The 23,154-nt window shown below is 46.4% G+C and overlaps 1 protein-coding gene across 2 annotated transcripts; it reads right to left on the bottom strand.

Annotated features, from left to right (window-relative positions):
* Window positions 1-16,287, bottom strand: FCRL1 (Fc receptor like 1). 2 transcript variants are annotated; one of them, XM_057495185.1, is made up of 10 exons: window positions 15,647-16,287; window positions 6,661-9,258; window positions 5,381-5,668; window positions 4,940-5,218; window positions 4,504-4,617; window positions 3,404-3,431; window positions 2,295-2,377; window positions 2,027-2,098; window positions 1,460-1,491; window positions 1-547 (listed from the first exon to the last, which is right to left on the bottom strand). In XM_057495185.1, the coding sequence occupies exons 2-10, from the start codon at window positions 6,893-6,895 to the stop codon at window positions 476-478; spliced, it is 1,203 nt and encodes a 400-aa protein (XP_057351168.1). In that variant the 5' UTR covers window positions 6,896-9,258; window positions 15,647-16,287; the 3' UTR covers window positions 1-475. The 2 variants fall into 2 exon arrangements, with proteins under 2 accessions (XP_057351168.1, XP_057351167.1); XM_057495184.1 differs by having other exon boundaries at window positions 6,661-6,942.
* Window positions 16,288-23,154: the final 6,867 nt, after the last annotated feature.

Below are 23,154 nucleotides of genomic sequence, written 5' to 3'. Positions count from 1 at the left end.
ATGATTAGTGTAAGTGGCAGGGTGGGAGTTCTGTACTGTCTGAGCAGGGAAAGCATTTGGACAAAATGATGGGACACAGCTCTCTGTATGCAGCAGTCCCACAAAATCACTAACCTTGAGTTTGTGCGTGCTAAGCAAGCTTCACTGTTCTACCCTACACGTTCTTCTATCCCATCCTGTCTCCTCTTGTAAAAAGAAGTTAGAACACTATCTGACTTGCGCCTGAAGGAACCAGTAGGAATGGGTTCTGGTGACGAAGCCCTTCCCACTCCCGGGTTCACGGTACTTGTCCCGGCTGGATTCTTCAGGGCCCCAGCCAACTTCACCTCACAGCAGATGGCGAAGAATCTCATGTTGGACAGCACCCGGGGGAGGCGTCCTGGCAAGCTGACTCCCTCGGGGTCTCTGAAGGACCTGCTGGTTCTGATGCACGGGGTCATGCCTGGTTGTCAGACAGCAGAAGCTCCCATGACTTTTACATAGCGTCTTCATAGTCCGCCTCTGCAACATTTTCCTGCTTCAGCCTAAAGTAGATGTCTGAGGCGTCCTAGAGACACAAGCACATGGAGAGAACCAAATCCGGGAGGTTGTGGAACGTGCCTCCCACCGGTTCTCTTCCCTGATCAGCCGGATGCATCCCGTCATAGTGCACCACGCATCGCAAACCTGGGAGCCTCCTGGAAGACCGTGTCCTAGGCCAGAGTTTCAAAGGGCCTGCATTCCACTGGTGGGCTACAGAGGGGCTCCTGGGGAGCTTCCAGCTGATCCCAATGTGCCAGGCCTTCTCTCGTTCTTACAGGCCACTGTTACACAGTTCCATGGGCTGTCATTTTTTTAAGGATGTCCACATTTTGTATTCATAAGCTAAGTTTAGAGTGTGTTATTGGAGTTTACCAAGGACATGAATTCCGTCCTGAGAATCTGGCTGCCACACAGCACTAGACAAAATCACGGAGCTCTACTGTTCTCACACACATGCAGAATTGGAATTCAATATTCTGAAAGAGTTTTTGCAGCATCAGTGATGTCTTGAATTATTCAAGGTTTACAAAGTACTGCATTTTAATGATACAAATCACTGTTAGTTTAGCTTCATTCAATATTAATTTGGTTTTCTAACGGGTTCGGTTAATCTCACAGCGCAAAATGATGTATATATGTTTCAACAGTATTTCAGGGTAAAGACTTTCAAGGAAATGGGAATTTTAGACTGGGTGTGCACCACAGCTTACCTAGAAAGCATCCATCTGACCATCCCTACAGGAAATGTGTGTGTAAGCCTCCAAAATGTCCTTGTATAGTGAGTGACTTTATTGTCATAACTGATTGTTTTTAGCCCTACTGTGTGGGGAGATAAGAGAGGAGGTCGACTATGGGATCCTTTGTTTTTCTTAAATGGCCATAATTTTAAAAGTTTGAGTATCATCTCCAGAAGGAAAGAGCAGGGATTCTAACTCACCCTATCATCAATCCGTGTCCTCGGGGGCTCGCCTGTGGAATAAAAGGCATGTGCTAAAGATTCCATTTATATTTAAAGTCCTTCACTAAGTTAGTGTTGATAAAGGCTTGTTCTCTCCTATTTCCCCTGGATTGATTTCCATTAATATTTTTAGCCTTGATTTCCTATCACAAATATGATTCCACCATTACACAGAGGGATGCTGGCAGCCTGGGGCTGGGAGGTTCGGTAGGTCCCTCTTGGCATCTCAGCGCCCTGCATTTCTGAGCCCACCTTGTACAGGATGGGACAACGGCCGCACCCGGCTGCTGTGCTGGGGGCTCCAGGGCTCCTGAGAGAGGGCAGACAGGGAGCACCGGGGCTGCCGCCTGGCTGCGGAGCACGCCCTTCGGGAGGCTGAGTCAGCCCCAGCACCGGGCTCTCCCTCGAGGCAGCTTCCAGACCAAGGGCCAGTCTTGGAATTGGCACAGCAGGGGCACCGTGAGGGCCCACGGCAGATGCCGCCACGCTGCCTCACACAGCCACCGTAACCCGAAAGGCACACGCGCTCCCCGCCTCCAGCCTCACCTGCTGCTGTTGGCCGCTCCTGCTGCATGCAGTACACCAAGGAGTAAACCTCATCGCCACTCACAACATTCACTGAAAGAAAAGGAGGCATCGTGGCCCAGTGCCTTCCTCCTGCCAGGTAGCTCACTCCAGACCTGCACCTATCCGAGTCCGGAGGACAGGTGAGTCCCCTATGAGGTGGTGCGGGCGCTGCAGCTCAGGCTTGGCTAGTGGGCATCACCCCGAGCTCCCTCTACCTACTTTGGCCCTGCCACTGGGGAAGCCTTACCATTTCCATATACAGGCTGCTGATGCTCTGGGGCCGCTGAGTTGAGGTAGGTGGATTCCTGGGGTATAGGGCTGGGAGGGTGCCTGCAAACACAGAAATACATGCTACCTATCTGGGACAGCACCCCCGGTGTCCCAGATATCACTACCCGGGATTGTAAGTGAGACCCTGAAGGAGAGAACTCTTAGAAAGGGTCCTGAGCAGAATGCTAACTTATGGGAATTTCAGGGGTCAGCTCAGCTCTGTGCGACAAGCCACCGCCTATACCTGGGCTGTGCAGCGCCCTGCGGAGTGTCGCTGTAGCACACAACCCCTGAGTGACGTCCCTGCCCAACTGACTCACTGTGGTGTTGCCCACACCTGGAATAGTGTCATTCACATCACAGGGGCTCAGTAAATATTAAACGAAGGAATACTGATTCATCCCCAATAGGAAACAGTCAAGCAGTCTGAGGAAGGGAAAGACGAAAATGGTCTTGTGTTTACACATACCATCAAAAGGGTGCTACGCTGATGTGGAAAAATAATGTATCTGGACGACAACACACTATAAAAACATAGCAACTAAACATTGATATTCACAGATGGAAGTATTTCCAAAATCTTTTCTTCCTCTAAACTTCTAAAGAGCTTCGCCAGCAATCTTTTAGTATGTTTATTACTCTTTGGCCTGTGTTATGTAATTTCACATCGTAACTGCTCTAAGATGCCTCCACACTCTCAAGATCTTTCCATATTTCCATGCCTTTCACCTCTCAACAGGATAACTTACAGACCCTCAGTCATATTATAGACTTAATAATCCCAGTATTGGTTAATTGATGGAATGAACACATGAAACGGGTCAAAGCCATGTAATTTTCTTATTCTGCTGGTTTAGTGAAGGAGATAAATTAGGAAAAATGATAAAAGGATTTAAATTAATGAGTTAGTAATAAAAGAAGAGGAATAGCAAACGAGTGTTCATATTTATCAGTGGGAGAACTCTGGAGAGATAGTTTTGGCTATAATAAAATATGAGGATAGCTCATGAGAAAGAACAATTCAAATTTGTTTTTGAATAGATGTTTCTACATTATCAGTGCACATGGAGAAAGCAGAAGCCTCACCTCAGTGGGTCCCTGGCTGCACGTCTTCCTGCAAGTCAAGCAAACGAGCGTTCATGTCAATGGAGGAAACCTTTTTCAGTGATCTCACAGAGCATGGAATGTTCCTCGTGCTGGGGTGCCCATCACAAGATGCCATTGTGTCCCCAGGGCATCCTGGCAACCATTTAGGCAGATTCTTTATTTTGCAGATGAAGAGTCTCAGGTCCACAATAGTTAAGCAAGCTTCCCCCAAACAGTCAACAGCAGAGCTACGACTTGTACCCAAGCGTCTAAACCTATTATATTTTTTGCTTTACACTTATTATATTTTCACACCTATTATATTTCTTGCTTTTGATTTTACAACCACACCTCCTAATCTTATCAGGACAAGTGTCCTCAAAAGCAGGTGCTGTCACAGTCACGTCATAGAGGGAGTGAGGTGCCCAACGGTGCAGGTAAAGCTTGGAATTTAAATGAGGATCTCACATAGGCTTCTCTTGCCCATCTCCAGTCTGCTCAGGGGAGAGCAGGAGACCAAGATTAACCATACAGATAGATATGCAATCACCAAGTGTGATAAAGCATGACACTAAATAACTGGGTACTCTGATGAAGAGTAACAGAACTGTATGCTCGGTGGCCAGGGAACCTCTTAGAGACAATGACATGTAAGCTAAATAAGTGAGACAGATCCAGCAATGAGTAGAATTGATTGGTATATGGTTGAGGTGATGGGAAAGCATGTGATAATCCTCGATGGTGAATAAGAATTAGCTGGGAGATGATCCATACAGCTGGAACTGCTAACTGTATTTCTCTTCCAGGGGCTGATTAGTTCTTTTAAATAGAGTTACATTTTTGTATAGACATTAAATCACAGAAGCACAAGAATATCAGTGAAACATCAACTGATAACATGTGAAGGATGGGGGAACTTTGTAAAAATGTTTCACTACTTTAATGGGTACCATTCCCACCCTGGGGGCTGTGAGCGGTTCTGTAGGCAGGGTGGCTGATGGGATACATTCATCCTTTGCAGTATACATGTCACAAATCTAGCCTATTTCCATGAAAACAAAGGTCACAGAAACAAAATGCCAATCTCTATAAATACTAACCTATTTTTCTCTTGAGCCAACAGCAGAATAATAGGGCCCCTGTGGTGGGACCAAGGATACCAAGCAGCCCCTCCATGACTGAAGTAAGAAGTTCTCTTCTGTCCTCCGCAGGCACTGAGGGGAGAGACCTGTGCATGAGCTGCCCAGGCGCAGGGCTTGGGTCTGGAGAGCAGACGTCTTGAGCCTGGGCTGAGGCCGAGATCTGCTTTCCCAGGAGCAGTGGGACTTATGTATCCAGGGACTTGAAGTCATCACATCAGTGAAATTAGAGAGGCACCCAGCCTTCATGTCTTCCATGTCCCTCAGATATATCTCCCAGGACAGGGGAAACCCCAGCTTTGGAAGCACAACACCAGAAATATTGTGGGGTTTGCAAAACTCTCCCCGGATGCCAGGAAATACATTGACCAAGACAGTCCCATAGCCTGAGCTGTACCTGTGATGTTGAGTGCCACCACCTCACTGCGCTGGGCCTCCCAGCCATTGTTGGCCTCACAGGAGTAGTTTCCAGAATGTTCTGCCGTCAGAGAGAGGTTGAAGGACGCTCCTCCTCCAAACGGGGCTGAGCTGCTCCCCAGGGTGACATTCTTATGATAAAAGCGGTACAGGATCGGGGGAGAGCCTCTCTGGGCCTCACAGCGGAGCTCCACCACGTCCCCCACTGCAGCCTGGGCCCCGGGAGCCCAGAGGGTGAGGACGGGGCGGGACACTGGAACTGAGAGAGATGGTGGGCTGTCAGAGAGGGTCTCTGACACGGTGACAGACGCACAATCCCCCCCACAGAGGCCCAGCCCCCCTGAACTTCCTCAGGGCGCCCTGGGGGAACAGGTGCCCGGTTTGCCATCTGCTGGCTCAGCTGCAGGGTGGTGGAACTTACTTCTGACAGTGACGCTCACCAGCCCGCTGAGACTGGGGCCATAGCCGTTGTCGGCTGCACAGTAATATTTCTCAGCATCCCTCTCCGTCACCGTAGGGATCTCAAACTTTGCTGCCAGTGAACGCTGGGTCTTTTTTTCCAGGGCTAAACCCAGGGCCCCTTTGTACCACAAGAAGGTGATGTTTCCCGTGCCCCGAGCAGCCAAGCAGATGAGAACCAGCTTCTCTCCCTCCATGACATGTCCCCCAGGAGGCTGTGTCTCCAAGTTCACGTCCCAGATGGGGATTCCTGCAGGAACACAAGTGACACAGGAGGGCCCCGAGTAGGAAGGGCCCCGAGTGGGGGGGTAAAGAGTCAGCGTGACAGTCCTGAAAGCAAAGGCCTTGGCTCAAGTAAGTCATTTATGCAGCTCATGATGAGGGAGGTGGAGGGGGTTTCCTCTGGTTTGGGATTGACATTGGTTGAGGTGGTGGTGGGTCATGATGGTTGGTGGTGAGAGGGTGGGAAGGAGACGCCTCAGTACCAAGGAGGGTGCAGCATCCCCTCCATCCTCAGGCAGTGGGGCTCCCAGAACCCTGCTCTCTCAAACTCTCATTTTTCCAGGCATGATATTATAGGGATTACAAGTCCTGGCTGCAAGTCAAACTGCCTGGGTTTGAATGTGGGTCCCAACTCTCTGTGTGTGTGCTTTATCAAGTTCCTTCACTTTTCTGAGATGCCACCTTCCCATCTGTAGAGGGCAGGGACAGTGACCTCCTGCAGTTCAGCTAAACAACCTATGGAGGCACTGGAGCAGGGCTTGCTGTCCAGGGGCTCCATTGCTGTGGTCGGGCTTCACCAGGGTTGAGATTTGAGCAAGTGTGGGAAAGCCCAGCCTCCTGGAGGTAGTAGACGTTTGCTTTATGGCACAATGGATGTATCTTTGTCTGAGAACGGAGAAGGGTTCTCCCTGCTCTGTAGTTCTAGTCATTGTAACCCTACCCACCACCACCACACAGTCCACCCTGTGTTTAGGGTGCTGGCTGAGCATCAGCTCCTTCTAGTCCGGACCCGTGCACCATGCAGCGATTTCCGCCCGTCCCACCCCACCCAGTCTCCAGCACAGTGAGGACACACAGTAAAGATTTCCTAAATGCTTTTCTCTTGGCTCTGTTGGGCTTGGCAAAAGGATGAGGGACTCTGATGAGGACAGAAGCTCAGAACGCACATCCGGCGACCAGCCTCGCACTTTGCCCTCTTGCCTGCACCCCCCCCCACACACAGAGGCCCCCTGCACTCACTCTGCACAGAAATAGGGACTCTCCGGCTCCGGCTCCAGCTCCGTGTGTCTTTCAGGGCTACTACCTTTTCTTCACACCAATAGGACCCCGAGTCTTCCCTCCACATGGTGGCGATCTCGAGCTCTGGGGAGCTGTTCCAGCCCAGCCCCAGAGCCTGGCTGTCTCTGAAGAAGCAGAATTTAAGCTGGACATCCGGCTTCTGCAGACGTTGCTGTGTCTTACAGGTCAGGGTCATCGAGTTCCCCTCTATGGGCTGAGAGGGTCTGGCTGTCAGCAGCAGCTCTGGAGAGAAGGATTAAACACATATTCCAGGGCAATGGGGTTCAGAGATCCTAGGAAGAGGCTACTTTGTGTTCTTGGCATTTGAATCAAGCCTCAATTAACCAGGCCCTGGGCACACAGACCACCCATCCAAGGGGCCCACAGGCTTTCCATTGCCAACTGCCCACCACCAGCACCTCCTGCCCCATGCAGCACCTCCTGCTTCCATAGCAACCTTTACCTTTACCTTGGTTCTTACTCTCAGAAGTTTCTGTCCATGAAATAAAATACCTTTTATGGAGAGAGTGCCGGAGTACTGACAAATGTCACCGGTTGGCACTGGAGATGGTGAAGCTTGAAGGTTTAGGGACAGTGAATGTATTTCATTCCTCCTGATTAGCCATATGGGTTATTTTCTTCTGTAGCCTTTCCCATGGTATCTCAGACTCATGCCTTTTCTTTCAAAGACAGAATATGAGACCTGGAGGATCAGTCGGTCTGGGAAATACTCCGAGGAACTCAATTCCTTCTTTACTGCTTCTCTCCTGCCCCTATTACAGCCCTTCGTAAGGGAAGGAGCAGGCATGCACTTGCCTGCAAATGCTTTGCACCCACCCAGCCACACGGCCCAGCTCCCCACACTTCTCAGAAGCCGTCAGTGTCAGGAGCAGATTCAATGCGTACGTTAAGCCTAAGAGATGTCCCCCTTTTTGGCCACAGGGGCTCTTTTATGGATGAATTCGAGATGGGTAGAGGTGTGTTCTGCTTTCACTCCATCTTCTTATCTCCTCCAGCCGCCCCGTGAAACATCAAAGCCCCTGAGGGCCCTGGCTCTTTAGGTGTTTGTTTATCTAGCCCTCAGGGCCTCTGCTTTGGGGGGAAATTTTAAGAATTTCCCTAGGGAAAACCCTTCTCTTCTCACCAGATGAAAATGCCAAGTGTTCTAGATCACTGAGAGGTAGTTCCCGGTCCAACACCTGTAATCTCTAAACCTTCTTATTGGAATGCTTTACCCTGGAACTTTAAAAAAGTCTATTTCAACCATGGTACCAGAATGTTTGGTCCGTGCTGGGCCATGGAAGTCCCTGTACATTGAGTCACATTCTGTCCTTGGACAGCTGTCATCCACAGAGGACTGAGGGGCAACACAGCTTGCTTTTGGGCTGAGCAGAGAAAGGACTAAAAAAGGCATCTGTCACCTGCACCCCATGCTTCTGAATGGGGTGGGGCGGGGGTGCAGTAGGGCGCCTGACAAGGCAGTTTGCAAGGGTCTGGGGGTCAGTCTTGCAGCTCAGAGCTTGTTTCGGGTAATTCTCATGCACAGAGACAGCCTGGTAAATTACTGCTGGCAGAAGCTTTGTCTCTCCATCCTGGAGGTGGTTCTGGATTTCTGCAAAGGCTAGGATTGGGCACGTGCGCTTACGGGGCAAAGCAGGACCGGGTACAAAGCATCACAGTATTAACATGAGGCAGGAGTTAGACCTGAACAAGCATCAGGAAAGGAACCCAGAAGGCTAGAGTGGTACTGAATATCTTGTCATGGGGATTCATGATCCTCTGTTCCCTAGTTAGACGTGCAGCCTGGGTTCTTGAGGTGGCAGGACAACGCCTTAGTAGTGGTTTAGTATTTAATGTACAAAAAAGCAGTTCTCAGATATAGAAGATTTAAATGCACTTTAGGGAAAGATTCCTCCTGGGGGAAATTTTTCTCCTTTCGTCACCTGGTAAAGGTAGGACTTTGAATCAGGATCCAAGTGATGAAGTTTGCATAAGCCAGAGTCTGAGAGAGAGACTGCAGGGGGGTACTGGTTGTGACCTCAGAGCGGGCAGGAACATAGGAATAAGGTAGGAGTGCCACCTCGTTTTGCACATGGCCTGAGGAGGGACTGGACTGGTGCTCTCCGAGGACCTGCGACTTCAGCATCTCCTCCATCGCTCCTGGTGGAGCACCTAGTGGGGAAAAACCTGGGGTCCTTGGAGCCCCTGAGGCTGAGAGGGCAGAGATGCTTCTTGTATCAACCTTTGGCACCCTGCTACTTCCTTGTGCAAACAGCATCTCCCTCTCTGAGCTGGGACTTCTCAGAAAAAAGATTATGGTCTTGAGAAGGTCAGAGCAAGACCTGCCCCAGCTGAGCAGGTGGGGTTCGGGTGCAGGAACTGGTGTGAACACAGGCAGCCCCGGCCCCAGGGAGCCACTGTCACGTGTGAACCGTAGCAGCTTCAGCAGAGGTGAGACGGCCATGCACAGGCCTCCTGCTCTGGCCCAAGTGACAAGACACCCACGGAGCATGAAGGAGAAAGGGAAGGACAACTCACCGGTTTGTTCGCAGAGTGGAGCTGGAAGAGAATTCAGCAACGATCAGCTCAGAGCAGCCAATCCCAAACACAGGCAAAGCCTAACGCTCCCCGAGAGCTTCCCTGCAGCACACCGCCTGCCCTCCCCAGCCTCTCCCGTACTCTCTGCTTTATGCTTTCTCCCGCTTCCCCTCCCTCCATCTCTTCTTCCCTCCCTCCTTATTTTCCTCCCCTCCTTCCTTTTATCATCTCATTCCCCTTCTCACATCCCACATCACCCACAAAGCAACAAGGAATCATTTTTATGATCATAAAATAACTTCCAGTGACTTCTCCTACCCATGATGAGGTGGTGGTGTCCCTGTTCTGTAACTACTCAGCAGCTCCCTCTTCAAGTCCCTCATTCTCATCCCCTCCTTTCGAAAGTCTTGATGGTCCAGCTCTAGACTGGCTGACGGGAAAGGAGAATGTGGAATGGGGCTCATGATCAAGACATGATTCTCCTTAATTTACCAACTTCAGATCAGAGGAGGCTTAGGTCCAGAGAAGGAATTCAGACTTCTCCAAAGATTCTTTCAGATTCTAAGGATTTGACCATAATAGTAGGACATAATGATCAAGAGCAGGAAATTCCAGGGAAAACACTGGCTCACCAGCCAGACGGCATAGATTTGAATCCTGGCTTTTTCTCTTACATGTGTTACCCTGGGAAAGTGCTTCATTCTTCTGTGCTTAAGTTTCCTTTTTTTTAAGGTTAATCTGTCTAATAGACAGCTGAATGACAGTTGAATACATGAAAGGTATTCAACAGCGAGATCAAAGCTGGAGAAACAAGCTTGAATTTAAGCAGTTTAAGTTTGAAATGATACATGAAGAGACTACATCATATAACTTGGAGGAGTGAGTATGGATGGAGAAGAGAGCAAACAGTTTGAGGTCAGTAAAGCTTCAGGTATTGGGTTAGAAAGAAAACCAGCAGAATAAGTTATTCCAGAAGCCAAGTGAAAAAGTATGTCCAGACAAGGGAGGGATCCACTGTACCAAATACCCCTGAGAAGTTGAATAAGATGAGAAATAAAAATTGCATCCTGGGTGGGGCAACATGGAGGTGGTGGGGAGAGTAGCAAGAGCAATTTCAGTGGAGTGATGGGGATGAATGATTGACTGAAGTGAGTTCAAGAAAGGATGATTAACCAGGGAAATGCAACTTAAAACCACAATGTGGTATCACCTCACACCAGTTAGGATGGCCAACATCCAAAAGACAATAAAGAACAAATGCTGGTGAGGATGAGGGGAAAGAGGAATCCTCCTATATTGTTGGTGGGAATGTAAATTACTTCAACCATTGTGGAAAGCAATATGGAGGTCCCTAAGAAAACTAAAAATAGAAATACCATTTGACCCAGCAATTCCGCTCCTAGGAATTTACCCAAAGAACACAAGATCCCTGATTCAAAAAGACATATGCAGCCCTATGTTTATCACAGCACTACTTATAACAGCCAAGATATGGAGGCAATCTAAGTGCCCATGAATACATGAATGAATAAAGAAGATGTGGTACATATACACAAGGAATATTACTCTGCCATAAAAAGAAAACAAAACCTACCATTTGCAACAACATGGATGGAGCTGGAGGGTATTATGTTTAGTGAAATAAGCCAGGAGAAAAAGATCAAGTACCAAGTAATTTTCCTCATTTATAGAGTATAACAACAAAGCAAAACTGAAGGAACAAAACAGCAACAAACTCACAGACTCCAAGAAGGGACTAGCAATTACCAAAAGGAAGGGGGTGGGGAGAGTGGGTGGGGAGGGAGGGAGAAGGGGATTAAGAGGCACTATAATTAGCACCCACAATATAGGTAGGTCATGGGGAAGGTGGTACAACACAAAGAAGACAAGTAATGACTCTGTAGCATCTTACTACACTGATGGACAGTGACTGCAATGGAGTAGGGGGTGGGGGGACTTGATAATATGGGTGAATGTTGAAACCACAATTTTGTTCATGTGAAACCTTCATAAGATTGTGTACCAATGATACCTTAACTTTAAAAAAAGAAAGAAAGGGTTAAGAATTATAAGGATCTAGAACAGTTTAGTAGTTGCCAGGAGTTAGGAATGGGGGAGGCTTTCTTTATACAGGTATACAGGGATTGAAGGCATGAGGGAATTTTTGAAGTGAGGGAATATTCTGTATTTTGATTGTTCTGTTGATCACATGACTCTCAATCTTTGTCAAAAAAATCATAGATGGTGTGTCAAAAAAGTGATTCTTCCAAAATATATAAAGAGCTCACCCACATCAACAAACAAAAAACAAATGATCCAATTAAAAATGGGAAGAGGAACTGAACAGACAGTTCTCCAAAAAAGAAATACAAATGGCCAACAGACACATGAAAAGATGCTCCACATCGCTAATTATCAGAGAAATGCAAATTAAAACCACAAAGAGGTATCACCTCACACCAGTAAGGATGGCTACCATCCAAAAGACAAACAACAACAAATGTTGGTGAGGTTGTGGAGAAAGGGGAACCCTCCTACACTGCTGGTGGGAATGTAAATTAGTTCAACCATTGTGGAAAGCAGTATGGAGGTTCCTCAAAATGCTCAAAATAGACTTACCATTTGACCCAGGAATTCCACTCCTAGGAATTTACCCTAAGAATGCAGCACTCAAGTTTGAAAAAGACAGATGCACCCCTATGTTTATTGCAGCACTATTTACAATAGCCAAGAATTGGAAGCAACCTAAGTGTCCATCAGTAGATGAATGGATAAAGAAGATGTGGTACATATACACAATGGAATATTATTCAGCCATAAGAAGAAAACAAATCCTACCATTTGCAACAACATGGATGGAGCTAGAGGGTATTATGCTCAGTGAAATAAGCCAAGCGGAGAAAGACAAATACCGAATGATTTCACTCATCTGTGGAGTATAAGAACAAAGGAAAAACTGAAGGAACAAAACAGCAGCAGAATCACAGAAGCCAAGAATGGACTAACAGGTATCAAAGGGAAAGGGACTGGGACTGGGGAGGATGAGGGGTAGGGAGAGATAAGGGGGGGAAGAAGAAAGGGGGTATTGTGACTGGCATGCACGATGGGGGGTGGGAGAAAGGGGAGGGCTGTGCGGCACGGAGGGGACAAGTAGTGATTATACAACATTTTGCTATGCTGATGGACAGTGACTGTAGGGGGATTTGTGGGGGGGGACCTGGTATAGGGGAGAGCCTAGTAAACATAATGTTCTTCATGTAATTGTAGATTAATGATAACAAAAAAAAAGAAAGAAAAGGGGGATTACTCCCTGATAGGATAAAACTAACTGCAAATCACCGATTAATGCATGCTTTAAATATCCTTAATTTTGATCATTTAAAGGGTGTCAGATGATCAGCTATGGAAGTACATTTTTCTGATAATATTCCTTTCTCTTAAAAAAAAAAAAAAGCAGTTCCTGTGTGATGATCTCCAATAAGTTCTTCACAATGGTATAAAGGGCATATCAAAGTGTAGGCAAAGGGTTTGTTTGTGTTTTTACAGAGGATCAAAGCCTAATTTGGCTACCCAGAAAACAAATTAAGATACGATATGAAGAAGAACTTCCAACATCAACATCCTCTGGAAGAGTCATTCCAGAAGATGATCATCAAAAAACGTCAACAAAGATCCTGGCGCTGTTGCAGTTGTAGCTGCATTCATCCCACCGGTTCCTGGACTTGCCATTGGAATGAAGAAGGAGATATCTAAGCTGGCCTGTGCATACAGTAAAACAACAAATTTGACTGGATGTATACTGTCAGAACTCAACCAAGAATTAGGAGAAGTGCAAGTTGCAGTGCTCCAAAATCTTGCAACTATAGACTATCTACTGTTAAAAGAACATATGGGATGTGTACAGTTCCCAGGAATGTGTTGTTTTAATTTGTCTGATTTTTCTCAAAATATTCAAATTCAGTTAGACAATATCCATCATATCATTGATAGTTTTCACAAATGCCTAGGGTGCCTAACTGGTTTTCTTGGTTTCACTGGAGATGGCTGGTAATTGCAGGTCTGCTTTGGTTATGTAGCTGTATTCCTATTATGTTAATGTGTGCACGCAATTTAATTAGTAATTTAAAACCTATACACACTTATGTTACACTACAAGAAGATATGTCAAAGAAATAATCAATCTTCCCAGGTTTTCTTCCGTCTGCTACTTCTATAGCTTCTCTTCTTCCTTCATAATTACAAACCCTAAGTAGAATTCGTGCCTCATATCGAAATTACCGAGTATCATAATTCTTCCAAGTGGTAAAGATACCTCAAGACAAATGCTGGGCATAGAAGCCACAGGGCATAAATCTGCAAAGAAGTAAAAAGCTAACCTTTTCAAACAATATTGCTTCTCTCTCACTTACCAACTTCACATTTCCCTGTATGGCCCCGGAAGATGACTGGTTAGCCAGAGACGGGTAAGATTCCTCAAGGGAGGAACAACCTAAGACAGGCACAGTCGCAGGGGCGTCATCAGGTGAGAAATTGGGGATCAATAGAGGTGAGGCTTAGAACCTCACCCCCCCTGTTTTGAGAGAAATCTTCTGCATCTGTGGATGTTTTGTTGCCCTTGTCTAGCTTGGATTAACACATAGTCTACAGGCACACACCTGATCATCTACACTTGCCCTCTTACAGCACTAAACTATGTTTTCTACCTTTATCTTGCATCTACCTACCACTTCAGCATTTTATTAAAAATAAGAAGAAGAAGAAGAAGAAGAAGAAGGAGAAGAAGGGAGAAATGTGGGATTCACATATAAATCAAGTATAAAAATCAAACGAATAATCATAATTGACCTGATTGTTTATAGTTCATGATGCGTGATCAAAACCGAAAGTTTCTGTGATGGCTGCCCTTGCACTGTTCACCATGTAAGAACTTATTCACTGTGTAAGAACTTGTTCACCATGTAAGAACTTGTTCGTTATGCTTCAGAAGATTGGAGACTGTTGAGAATTAGGCTTGGGGTTGATTAATGATTGTGCATTGAGTCCCCTATACAGAATTTTATTGTTGTTAACAACCATATGATCAATAAATATGAGAGATGCCCTCTCAAAAAAAAAAAGTGATTCTTTTTGTCATCTATGTTAAAAATGAATTTGAAAAAAAAAGAAAGAATGGGAAGGGATGAAAAGATAGCAACTCGCTGAAAACTTTATAGAGGAGACAGAGAGATGGCACAGCAATGGAGGACACTATTGGATCCCATTTCCATTATTTTAAAAGCTACTGTAGCATGTTTGTATATTTATGGGAAAAATCCAGAACGAAGCACTTTGATGATTGAGCAAAGCTTTTGAAAAAGCGAGAGAGTCTGAGACCCAGTGCACAGGTGGAGAGTCCTGTCTTCGAAAGGGTGAGGGATGATATATCCCTGGGAGGGGGAGAAAGGCAGAGGACGTGAACGCACAGGTGGGCAGGTTCATAGATAAGGCGGCAGAAGGATGAGGATATTTTCTTCTGCTTGCTGGTATTTCCTCAGGGGAATAAGAAGCAAGATTAAAAATTGAGAGTAAGAAAGGGGAAGTTTGAGGAGAAAGGAGAAAGCACGGAATCGTGGTCATCAGGATGGGAGCACACCGACTATGAAAGGGTTAAAGGGATTGCCTGGCACCTGAGGTTTGCGGTCCTGCATCCGAAGGGAGATGAGTCAACAGGCTTGTGCTTTTTGCTAAAGTCACATTCATCCGCGTAGGCATAGCCTGCAGGGCGCAGCCAAGTGTGAGGACCGGGAGACTGCTAGGGAGAGAGGAAGGTGTGTCTGCTGGAGGGTTTGATGGGCTGCAGAGTCTGAGCTGAGTCCGTGAGGAGGGACGACACGGGGCAGTAACTGACCGAGGAGGGAGAAGTACCCCTGGGGGGTGAGGACCTGGAGGCAGAGTGCCAGCAAAAGTAAACTGGAAATGCAAGGGGGGTGTTGGGGATGCTGGAAGCAAAGATTTTGAAAGTGGGGCAGTTGTTGGTGATAAATTACAGGGCTTGATGGTAAGAATGGAGGCATCAGGGTGAAGGAGGGGCGAAGGGAAATAATGTTGGTAGTAAGAAGGGCAGGGCACGAAGAGGCCACATTGTATGAACAGTCTTACTGAAACACCAACCACAAAGACAGAACTCGTACTGGAAAGAAAGACAGACAGCGAACACTTCCTATGAGATAAAAACCAAAATGATAGTTTCCCTCAAGAATCTGGCTTTCCAGCATTTACTGCTTTCGGCCTGACTGAGTCCTCCGTTGAAGGGAGAGATCTCAGCTGAGCATCGCCAGGCAGGGATGCGGTCCCGAGAAGGCCAGCAGGTCGCCAGGACGCGGGGCCCTGTCGGGGGATCCCACCCCCAGCTCTGAGCTGTCCTACTCACCACACATCAACAGCAAGAGCCTCAGCAGCATGGGGAGCAAGTTGGGGGCTGCAGCCGGAGGTGGTCTCTCACTGAAAAAAGAATTCACCTCGGAGTCAAGAGGTAGCGGCTTGCAGAGATTTGGGGAAGTCAGGATCGGAAGTCACCTGCAGCCCAAGCTTACAGAAATAGAAGAAGGAACCCAGCCTTCCAGTGGCTGGTCTCTGTTTCCTGCGAAGGCTGAGAAAATTGATGATCCTTTTGGCAATTTAGTTCAGTTTTCCCAACTTGAAGATAAAGCACATTCCTACATCGGGGCCTCCTTCAACAGCTCCCGGATCTCAAAAGAAGTTTCCCAAAGGCAGTTTCTGACTTCGATGGGAGCCTCATCAGGCTAAAGTCCTGCTGAAATTCACTTGGCGTGTTTTCGTCTTTGACAGGGTTGTCTCCTCGACTGTGTCTAATCAGCACAGCCTTTCATTCGTTTCTCAGCAGCCTCTGTTGTAGTCACACGCTGCATAAATGTCATTAAGTCAGGGACTGATGGGCTGTCACCCAGGTCAAGTAGAGCATCTGACAGTTGTTGCATATGAGGATTTGTACAGGGCAAGCTATCCGAAAGATACTAGCTTCCATATGTAAACTGTCACACTGTGCCAATAAGTGAGCACGAAACAGCTGAAAAACAAAATCACAGGAAATTACTTTCAGGGGGATGTTTGTAAAGGAAATATAGGAAATAGACATATGCAAAGTAGCTTCTGGGCCTTTGGGGACTGCTGATCACTAGCACTGAACCTGGCATTCGTGGTGCAATTCCTCCCCTCACCCCAACATCAGGATATTTTTTCTCTCTCCCAGTGCTTCTTTTAGCACATTGGAGCTGCCAGTTCTTGGCACCTGAAGTCTGTAGACAATTCAGATTATCCATTAGAGGAGAACAAACCACCATAATTTCAGCTTGTCTTGAATCTTTGAGTCTCTAGGATTAAGAAGAGATGGACATGCCCCAGCTTTGTTCATTGACTTGGAAAGACCTGTGTGGGATGAGTTTGCCTAGTTTAAAGCATCAGGACTAAAGCATAAAATTCCACGAGAAATGTGGAGCCCTCTAAACTCGGGGCCTAAGGCTATGTTTTTGCCAACGACAAGCTCCTTCACAACTCTTTGTGCTTCACATTTCCTTCATATTAAAACATTTCCCCCCTCCTTCATGGGCTGAAAGGCTGTACATTATTTGTTAAGCTCTCTCACACTTTTATTTTTATAACAGAATTGATACATGCATACTAAGAAATGTAACATGCATAAAAATTATGAGATCCTGTAATGAAATGAAAAACCATAAACCTACCCACACAGATTCTAATGGGGATAAGATTTGACTCAGGAGGTGGTGAGTGAAGGGTTGCACAATTAGGAAGGAGAGGAATGTGAAAAGCATTTTATCACTGGGGCTCCAAAATCAAGATTTTTCACAAGAGCATGGATCTGGAGCTTCTGTTGGGAAATGAACACCTTTTGCTCCATGCAGCAATCAGGGAACAGACCAGATCTAAACTCAGTAGCAATAGTTTGGAGAGAGAGGTACTACAACATGAGGCAGAGAGGGGATCTACAGGGCTCACCAAGCATATCTAACAATATGCGGCTTGCCTTCTGTAGGCAAAGCTGAGATGGTTAATTCTATCTGTCAGCTTGGCTGGACACAGTGCCTGGATATGCAGCCCAAAGAAGGACTCTTCATTCCCATGCATTGTGGATGAAGAAAATGTGGCCCAAATAGGAGAAGAAACTTATTTCAAGTTACTGTAATTACTGCTTCCATCTATGGGCTCACTTCCTATAAAAAAATTATACATGCTTTCTCATTATCAGGTGACTTGCTCAAGAATCTTTTGGGAGGAGTGGACGTTCCTGATTCACTGGCTTTTGGCTTGGCTGTGTGACATAGTTTGGCCAAGGGGATGTAAGCATGCAGGGTATTTGCTGCATCCAATCAGACACTTATTTGCAGTTGCATGATTTGGCCTGGCTGCTCCTTCAACCCACTTCCCAGAGAAGACAGAGAAAACTTGAACCCAGCCAAGCCCAGTGGAAGCATGGTGAGCCCAGCAAAAACCTCAGCTGATGTGCCGCTCTAAGCCTGGGAAAGAAAGAAACGTTTATATTGTAAGGCAGGAGGCACTGATGTAGTTCATTACCACAGCAAAAGCTAACAGAATACACAAGAGATTCATGGCTGGGTACTAGCAGGATTATTACATTGACTTCATCTTCAGATTAATATTACTCATTATTTGCTGGATCTCTGCTATGGACTGTTGGGGGTGTACATCCTCTACTCTTTATGTTTTCATCAAAGGGAGACGTTTTCTTTCCATACCTCAGTAAGAAAATTATCAAGGAGATGTGACTTATTTGACTGATAAATTTAGGAGGAGCAACAGAGATGCGTGGCGTGGTGCCAACTGGGTTCTCCCTTCAGGCAGCCAGGCCTCAGCACACTCCAACCAGCCATCATCCGTACAAGAGGGGTCTGTCCCTGCTGCACAGGGCCAGTCGTCCAGACTGCCTGTGGCCAGGATGGTAAGTCTGCCTAGTATAGCAGCGAGTTATATGTGCCACTGAGGCCACACAGCTAAGCCACTCCCTCCGAAATAATTTTTATTGGTAAGAGAGCTGAAGTTTGATCAACTCGACATGACTTCTGTCACTCTCAGCCTGTAAATGGCAATACATACGTTGCACTACACTCTATGCTAAGCATACAGAGATGAAAAACACATGTTTTTTACATGCCAAGAATTCATGGTGCAGTAGGGAAGAAATATATAAACAACAAAACACAAGGAAGTGTGATAAGCATGATGACTGAAATAGTCACAGGCATAGGGGTGACATGGAAGAGGGTCTAATCGAACTTATATCAGCAAAGGGCAGGGCATGGGAATTAGCAAGGGTTTCCAGAGGAGAAGATGTCAGAGCTGAGTTTGGGCTTAGTTGTTTTCTTTTCCATTCTTTTTTCTTTTTTGCTCCCTGACTAGGTCATTTCAAATGACCTGTCTTTGAGTTCCCCAATTCTTCCTTCCACCTGATTAAGTTTATAGATGAAGATCTCTATTGAATTCTTCAGTTTAGTCATTGTATTCTTCAGCTATAGAACTTCCAGGTCTATTTTTTTTCAATGGTTTCTATTTCTTTGATGAATTGTTTTTTTCATGCATTGTTTTTCTAATTTCATTTGGCTGTCTGTGTGTTTTTGTATTTCACTGATCTTTTTTAGGAGGGTTGTTCTAAATTCTTTGACAGAATTCTTTGTCAGACAGCTTATAGATATCCATTTCTTTGGGGTCAGTTATTGGACTCTGAAGGTCAGTGGCCTGTTTGAGTTACCGGTCTTTCCTTCCAGACTTTTCTGGCTCATGTTGGCAGGGAAAGACACTCACCACTCAGCTCAGGTACTAGATGGGTCAGCTGCCAGCATCTGCTGGGAGGTGAGATTTGGTAGTGGGTCTCTTATTGGAAAAGCCACTGCCTGTGCCCTGAAGTCAGGGAGGTGCCGTTGGATGGGCTCTCTGGTTGGGGAGAGCTGCTGGCTATGCTCTGCAGTCAGATGGGGCTGCTAGTCAGTCTCTACAATCACCTCTGGTTGAGCAAGGTTGGAGGCTGTGTTCCCTGGCAGGGTGACGCACTGCTGGGTGAGGTCTCTGACCAAGCTTAGTCAGGCAGGGCCTCCATGGGGTGAGGCTGGAGACTGTTCTGAAGATAGCAAGGGTCACTGTCAGATTCCTGGTCTCTTGGGGCCACAGGGTGCACTTTGTGATTCAGTGGGGTTACTGGCTAGACTCCAAGGCTGCTCCAGGTCTCTATTCAGGCCCCCTGGTTATGCAGGGCCAGAACCTATGCTCAGCAGTTGGTCGGGGCTGTGAGCTGGGCTCCCTGCTTGAGTGAGGCTGTAAGACAACCTCTGTGCGGGGTTCTCCAGCCAGGCCTCACCTGGTTGGGTGAGACTAGAGGCTATGCTAGGTGGGGCTGCAAAGTTTTTTACCTGCCAGGGCCATAAAACAGCCTCCATGGCTGCTATGGCCCCTCGTTGAGAATACAAATGAGTCAGAACTGCCACCTGAGCTGTATGGCTGGGCAGGGCTCTTGACTCAGCTCTGCAGAGAGCATTGCCACCGGCTGGGGTCTCTGCTGGGGCACCACCGCGAGCGGGAATACCATCCCCCCGAATCTGAGCACTGGCCCCTCTTCTCAGTCTCTATCTGATCCCCAGCAGTCAAGCCCCTAATTCTGCTAGAAATCCCCATGAGGCAAGACCTGAGTCGGTCTCCTAGGCAGCACCCCACAATGCTGGGGGAGCTGGGTGTCCACCCTGGAGTCTCTTTTCCTACTGGAGAAGGCCCGGGGGGCCTCTTGGACTCCCCCTGTGCTGGCGTGGGGCAGGGCAGTGCGGTCAGAGTGAAACCTCCTTGTACTTTGTGGGGGAGCTGAGCTTCTCAGTCTCTGCGTCCCACCGGGGCTTCTTCAGCCTCACCCCCAGGTTCTGGGATTTTTACAATGGTGTCTGTCTATGGAGGGTTGCTAGTTGGTGGTGGTAGGAAGGCGACTGAAGTCTGGAATGATCTGTGTTGCCATCTTGATGACATCACCTCAAGTCATCTGTTTTAATAAGGAGGACGTGAGCTATAAAGATTATCTGTATAAACAGGCTGATCGTTCTCCCATCAAACTACTCAAGGATAATATATTGTCCTAGTACTTCGGTTATAGGTCCTAGGCCTCCTCTTTTCGGATCTATAAACCTGATTTCACAAATGCAGTGAGAACTGATTCATTGCTAATAAATGGGCTTATCGAACCAATCTTACACTTACTTTAGTAATTTCAAGTGAGAAAATCGGTTAGGGTTACTTCGGTTAGAAGTATAAAAACCAATGAGATAATTCAATCAAAACTTAAAATATATATATTATATATAATTTTTAAATATTTTTCTGTGGCGACTGTATATACATATATATTAATATTGTACATATATGTAGTATTAATATATATATATTACAAACATTCAGCACTTTGCACAGGGTCCAAGACCAAGAATGCATTTGGACTCCAGGAAAAGACAAGAACCAGAAATTGAAAATGCAGTCAAGTTTCTCCCTCTTTACTTTCATCTGTGTTACTCTGAGCATCTGTTTCATTCATTTTATGCATCTCTGTGGAAGGACTTCCTTTCGTTGCCTGATCCATGTTCTACGTGGAAAACATCCACCCACAGCTCCCGGTTAACTTGGTACAAGTCCAGCTCCCTGGAGAAACTAATCTACTTTCAATCGCAGTGCCCATCTCCTAGGAAAGGCTAGTGGAAACAACTTGGGACAGGTACCCACTCTTGGTACCAATCATCTGCAGCCAGGAGGGCAGGATTGTGCTGTAGAAAAAACTCTTCTTAGTATTTATCCAGAAGAAATGAAAACTTAGATCCACACAAAAATCTGCATGTGGGTGTTTATAGCAACTTTTATCCTGATTGTCAAAACTTGAAAGCAACTGAGATGTCCTTCAGGAGGTGAGAGGATAAATAAGCTGTGATACACCCAGGCAAGGGAACAGCATTCAGGGCTAAAAAGAAGTGAGCTTAACTACATATATTGGGGTGATCTATACCTCATAACGTACATCACTGCCGAATCACTATTTATTTGTACCCCTGAAACCAATGTAATACTGTGTATCAACTATTCTTCAATAAAAAAAGAAAAGAAAAACCTATTGCAACAGGTTGCATGGAGAAACAGAAGAATCCAACGGTATATTCATATGCCAAAGATTAATGAGATTTGCAAAGATGCAAAACGATGTCATTCTTCTCACCAAATTTCTTTTGTTCTGGAAAATATAGTCAGTTTTCATAAAAATGTATTGTTTATGTTGGCAAACATGGGTTCATTATTGTATGAAATATAAATAAACATGGCATATACATTTGAAAAAAGAAAGAAAAAGAAATGAGTTATCAAGCATGAAAAACTGTGGAGGAAACTTAAATACATATTACGAAGTGAAAGAAGCCATCTGAGAAGGCTACGTACTGTATGATTCCAATTATATGAATTCCTGGAAAAGCCATAACTCTGGGGACAGGAAAAGGACCAGTGGTTGCAGGAGTGAGAGGGGAGGGATGGATGGATAGGCAGAGCATAGAAAATTTGGGGGGCAGTGAAACGACTCTGTGTGATACTACAGTGGCATATATGTGTTTATGAATTTGCCCACTAGAACAACACCAAGAGTGGACCCTAATGCAATCAATGCAATCTGGGTGATTTTGAAATGTCAGTGCAGGTTGCTTGATTATAATAAGTGCACCACTCTGGTGGGGAATGTTGGTAATGGGGGAGGCTATATATGCGTGGCAGCAGGAGGTATATGGGAAATCTCTGTACCTTGCTCTCCGTTTTGCTGTGGAACTTAAAACTGCTGTTTTAAAAAAAGCCCTAAACTACACACACACACAAAATGCCTGCCAGGACATCTCCATGGACTTGCTGATAATAGTTTTTTTTTTTTTAAAGGCTCAGAAGACTGTCAAAAATAAATATGAAAAATAAAATATAATTAATTTATACTAAAAATAAAATTAAGTGTGGGCCAGGTGTCACATTTCCTGATTAGCCTGGAATCTGAGATGGTTAGAGGCTTTTGAGGCTGCCAAATGATTATCAGACAGTTTTTGGTGAGCTTCAAAGCAACAGAATTGAATTTTTAAAACTATTTTTGTCTGTGTTAGAGTAAGCTAACTGCTATAAATAAAGCACCCAGACATCTTGCTGGTTTAATACAAGTAACATTTATTTCTTATTCATGACATAGTCAGTAGAGATTGGGTGGCAGGCTCCGGCCCCACCAGTCATGTGGATATCCAGACTCCTCCCAAGTTCCGGCTCTGCCCTCCCGTGTCACTGGGGTGTCCGCCAACAAGCAGCAGGGAGGGACAGAAAGCACGGGGAAGGCGAGCTGTTGTCCACAGGGCCTCGTCTAGATAGGCACCTGAGGGCCCTGGCTGCTGAGAAGCCGGGGACCTCAAGACAGGAAGACCAAAAGGGGACTGACTGCAGCAGATTGTAGCTGCTGCAACAGGGTGATTTCCTCAGAGAAAACTGCAGATGGTGGCGGCCAGGCTCAGCTTTGCAGGCCCAGGGCCCTGCTGCCCCAGGGACACTGAAGGCGGCGAACTGCCCGTGAGCCGTTAGCCTTGCACTCAGGGGCCACAGGGCTCTGAAACAGGGCATAGGTCAGGAAAAGCTTCTGCTCTCCTAGCAGCGGGATCTTGGGGACATGAGATATCTGCCTGCTTCCGACCTTAAACTACAAACACACACGTTCTCCCTGAAGGCACAGCTGCAGAGTGCAGACCCGCCTTGACAGGGCAGGGTGCGGCTGGCAGGCTCCGGATCATCAGGCAGCAAGTTCAAAAGAGGTCTCAGGAGAGTCTCTTGCGGGACAAGGATTATACCTACTTG

The sequence above is a fragment of the Manis pentadactyla genome, chromosome 19, assembly GCF_030020395.1.
Source record: "Manis pentadactyla isolate mManPen7 chromosome 19, mManPen7.hap1, whole genome shotgun sequence".
Lineage (NCBI taxonomy): Eukaryota > Metazoa > Chordata > Mammalia > Pholidota > Manidae > Manis > Manis pentadactyla.
This window is presented reverse-complemented; position numbering and strand designations above follow the sequence as displayed.

What these genes read in the sequence shown, in the direction of transcription:
- FCRL1 (XM_057495184.1), bottom strand. Translation starts at nt 15,677, where the DNA reads ATGCTGCTGAGGCTCTTGCTGTTGATGTGTG. An exon ending in GGTGAGCGTCACTGTCAGAA is followed by an intron (nt 5,219 to 5,380) that starts GTAAGTTCCACC and finishes CATCTCTCTCAG; the next exon opens with TTCCAGTGTCCCGCCCCGTC. An exon ending in GGAGCGGCCAACAGCAGCAG is followed by an intron (nt 1,492 to 2,026) that starts GTGAGGCTGGAG and finishes TTTATTCCACAG; the next exon opens with GCGAGCCCCCGAGGACACGG.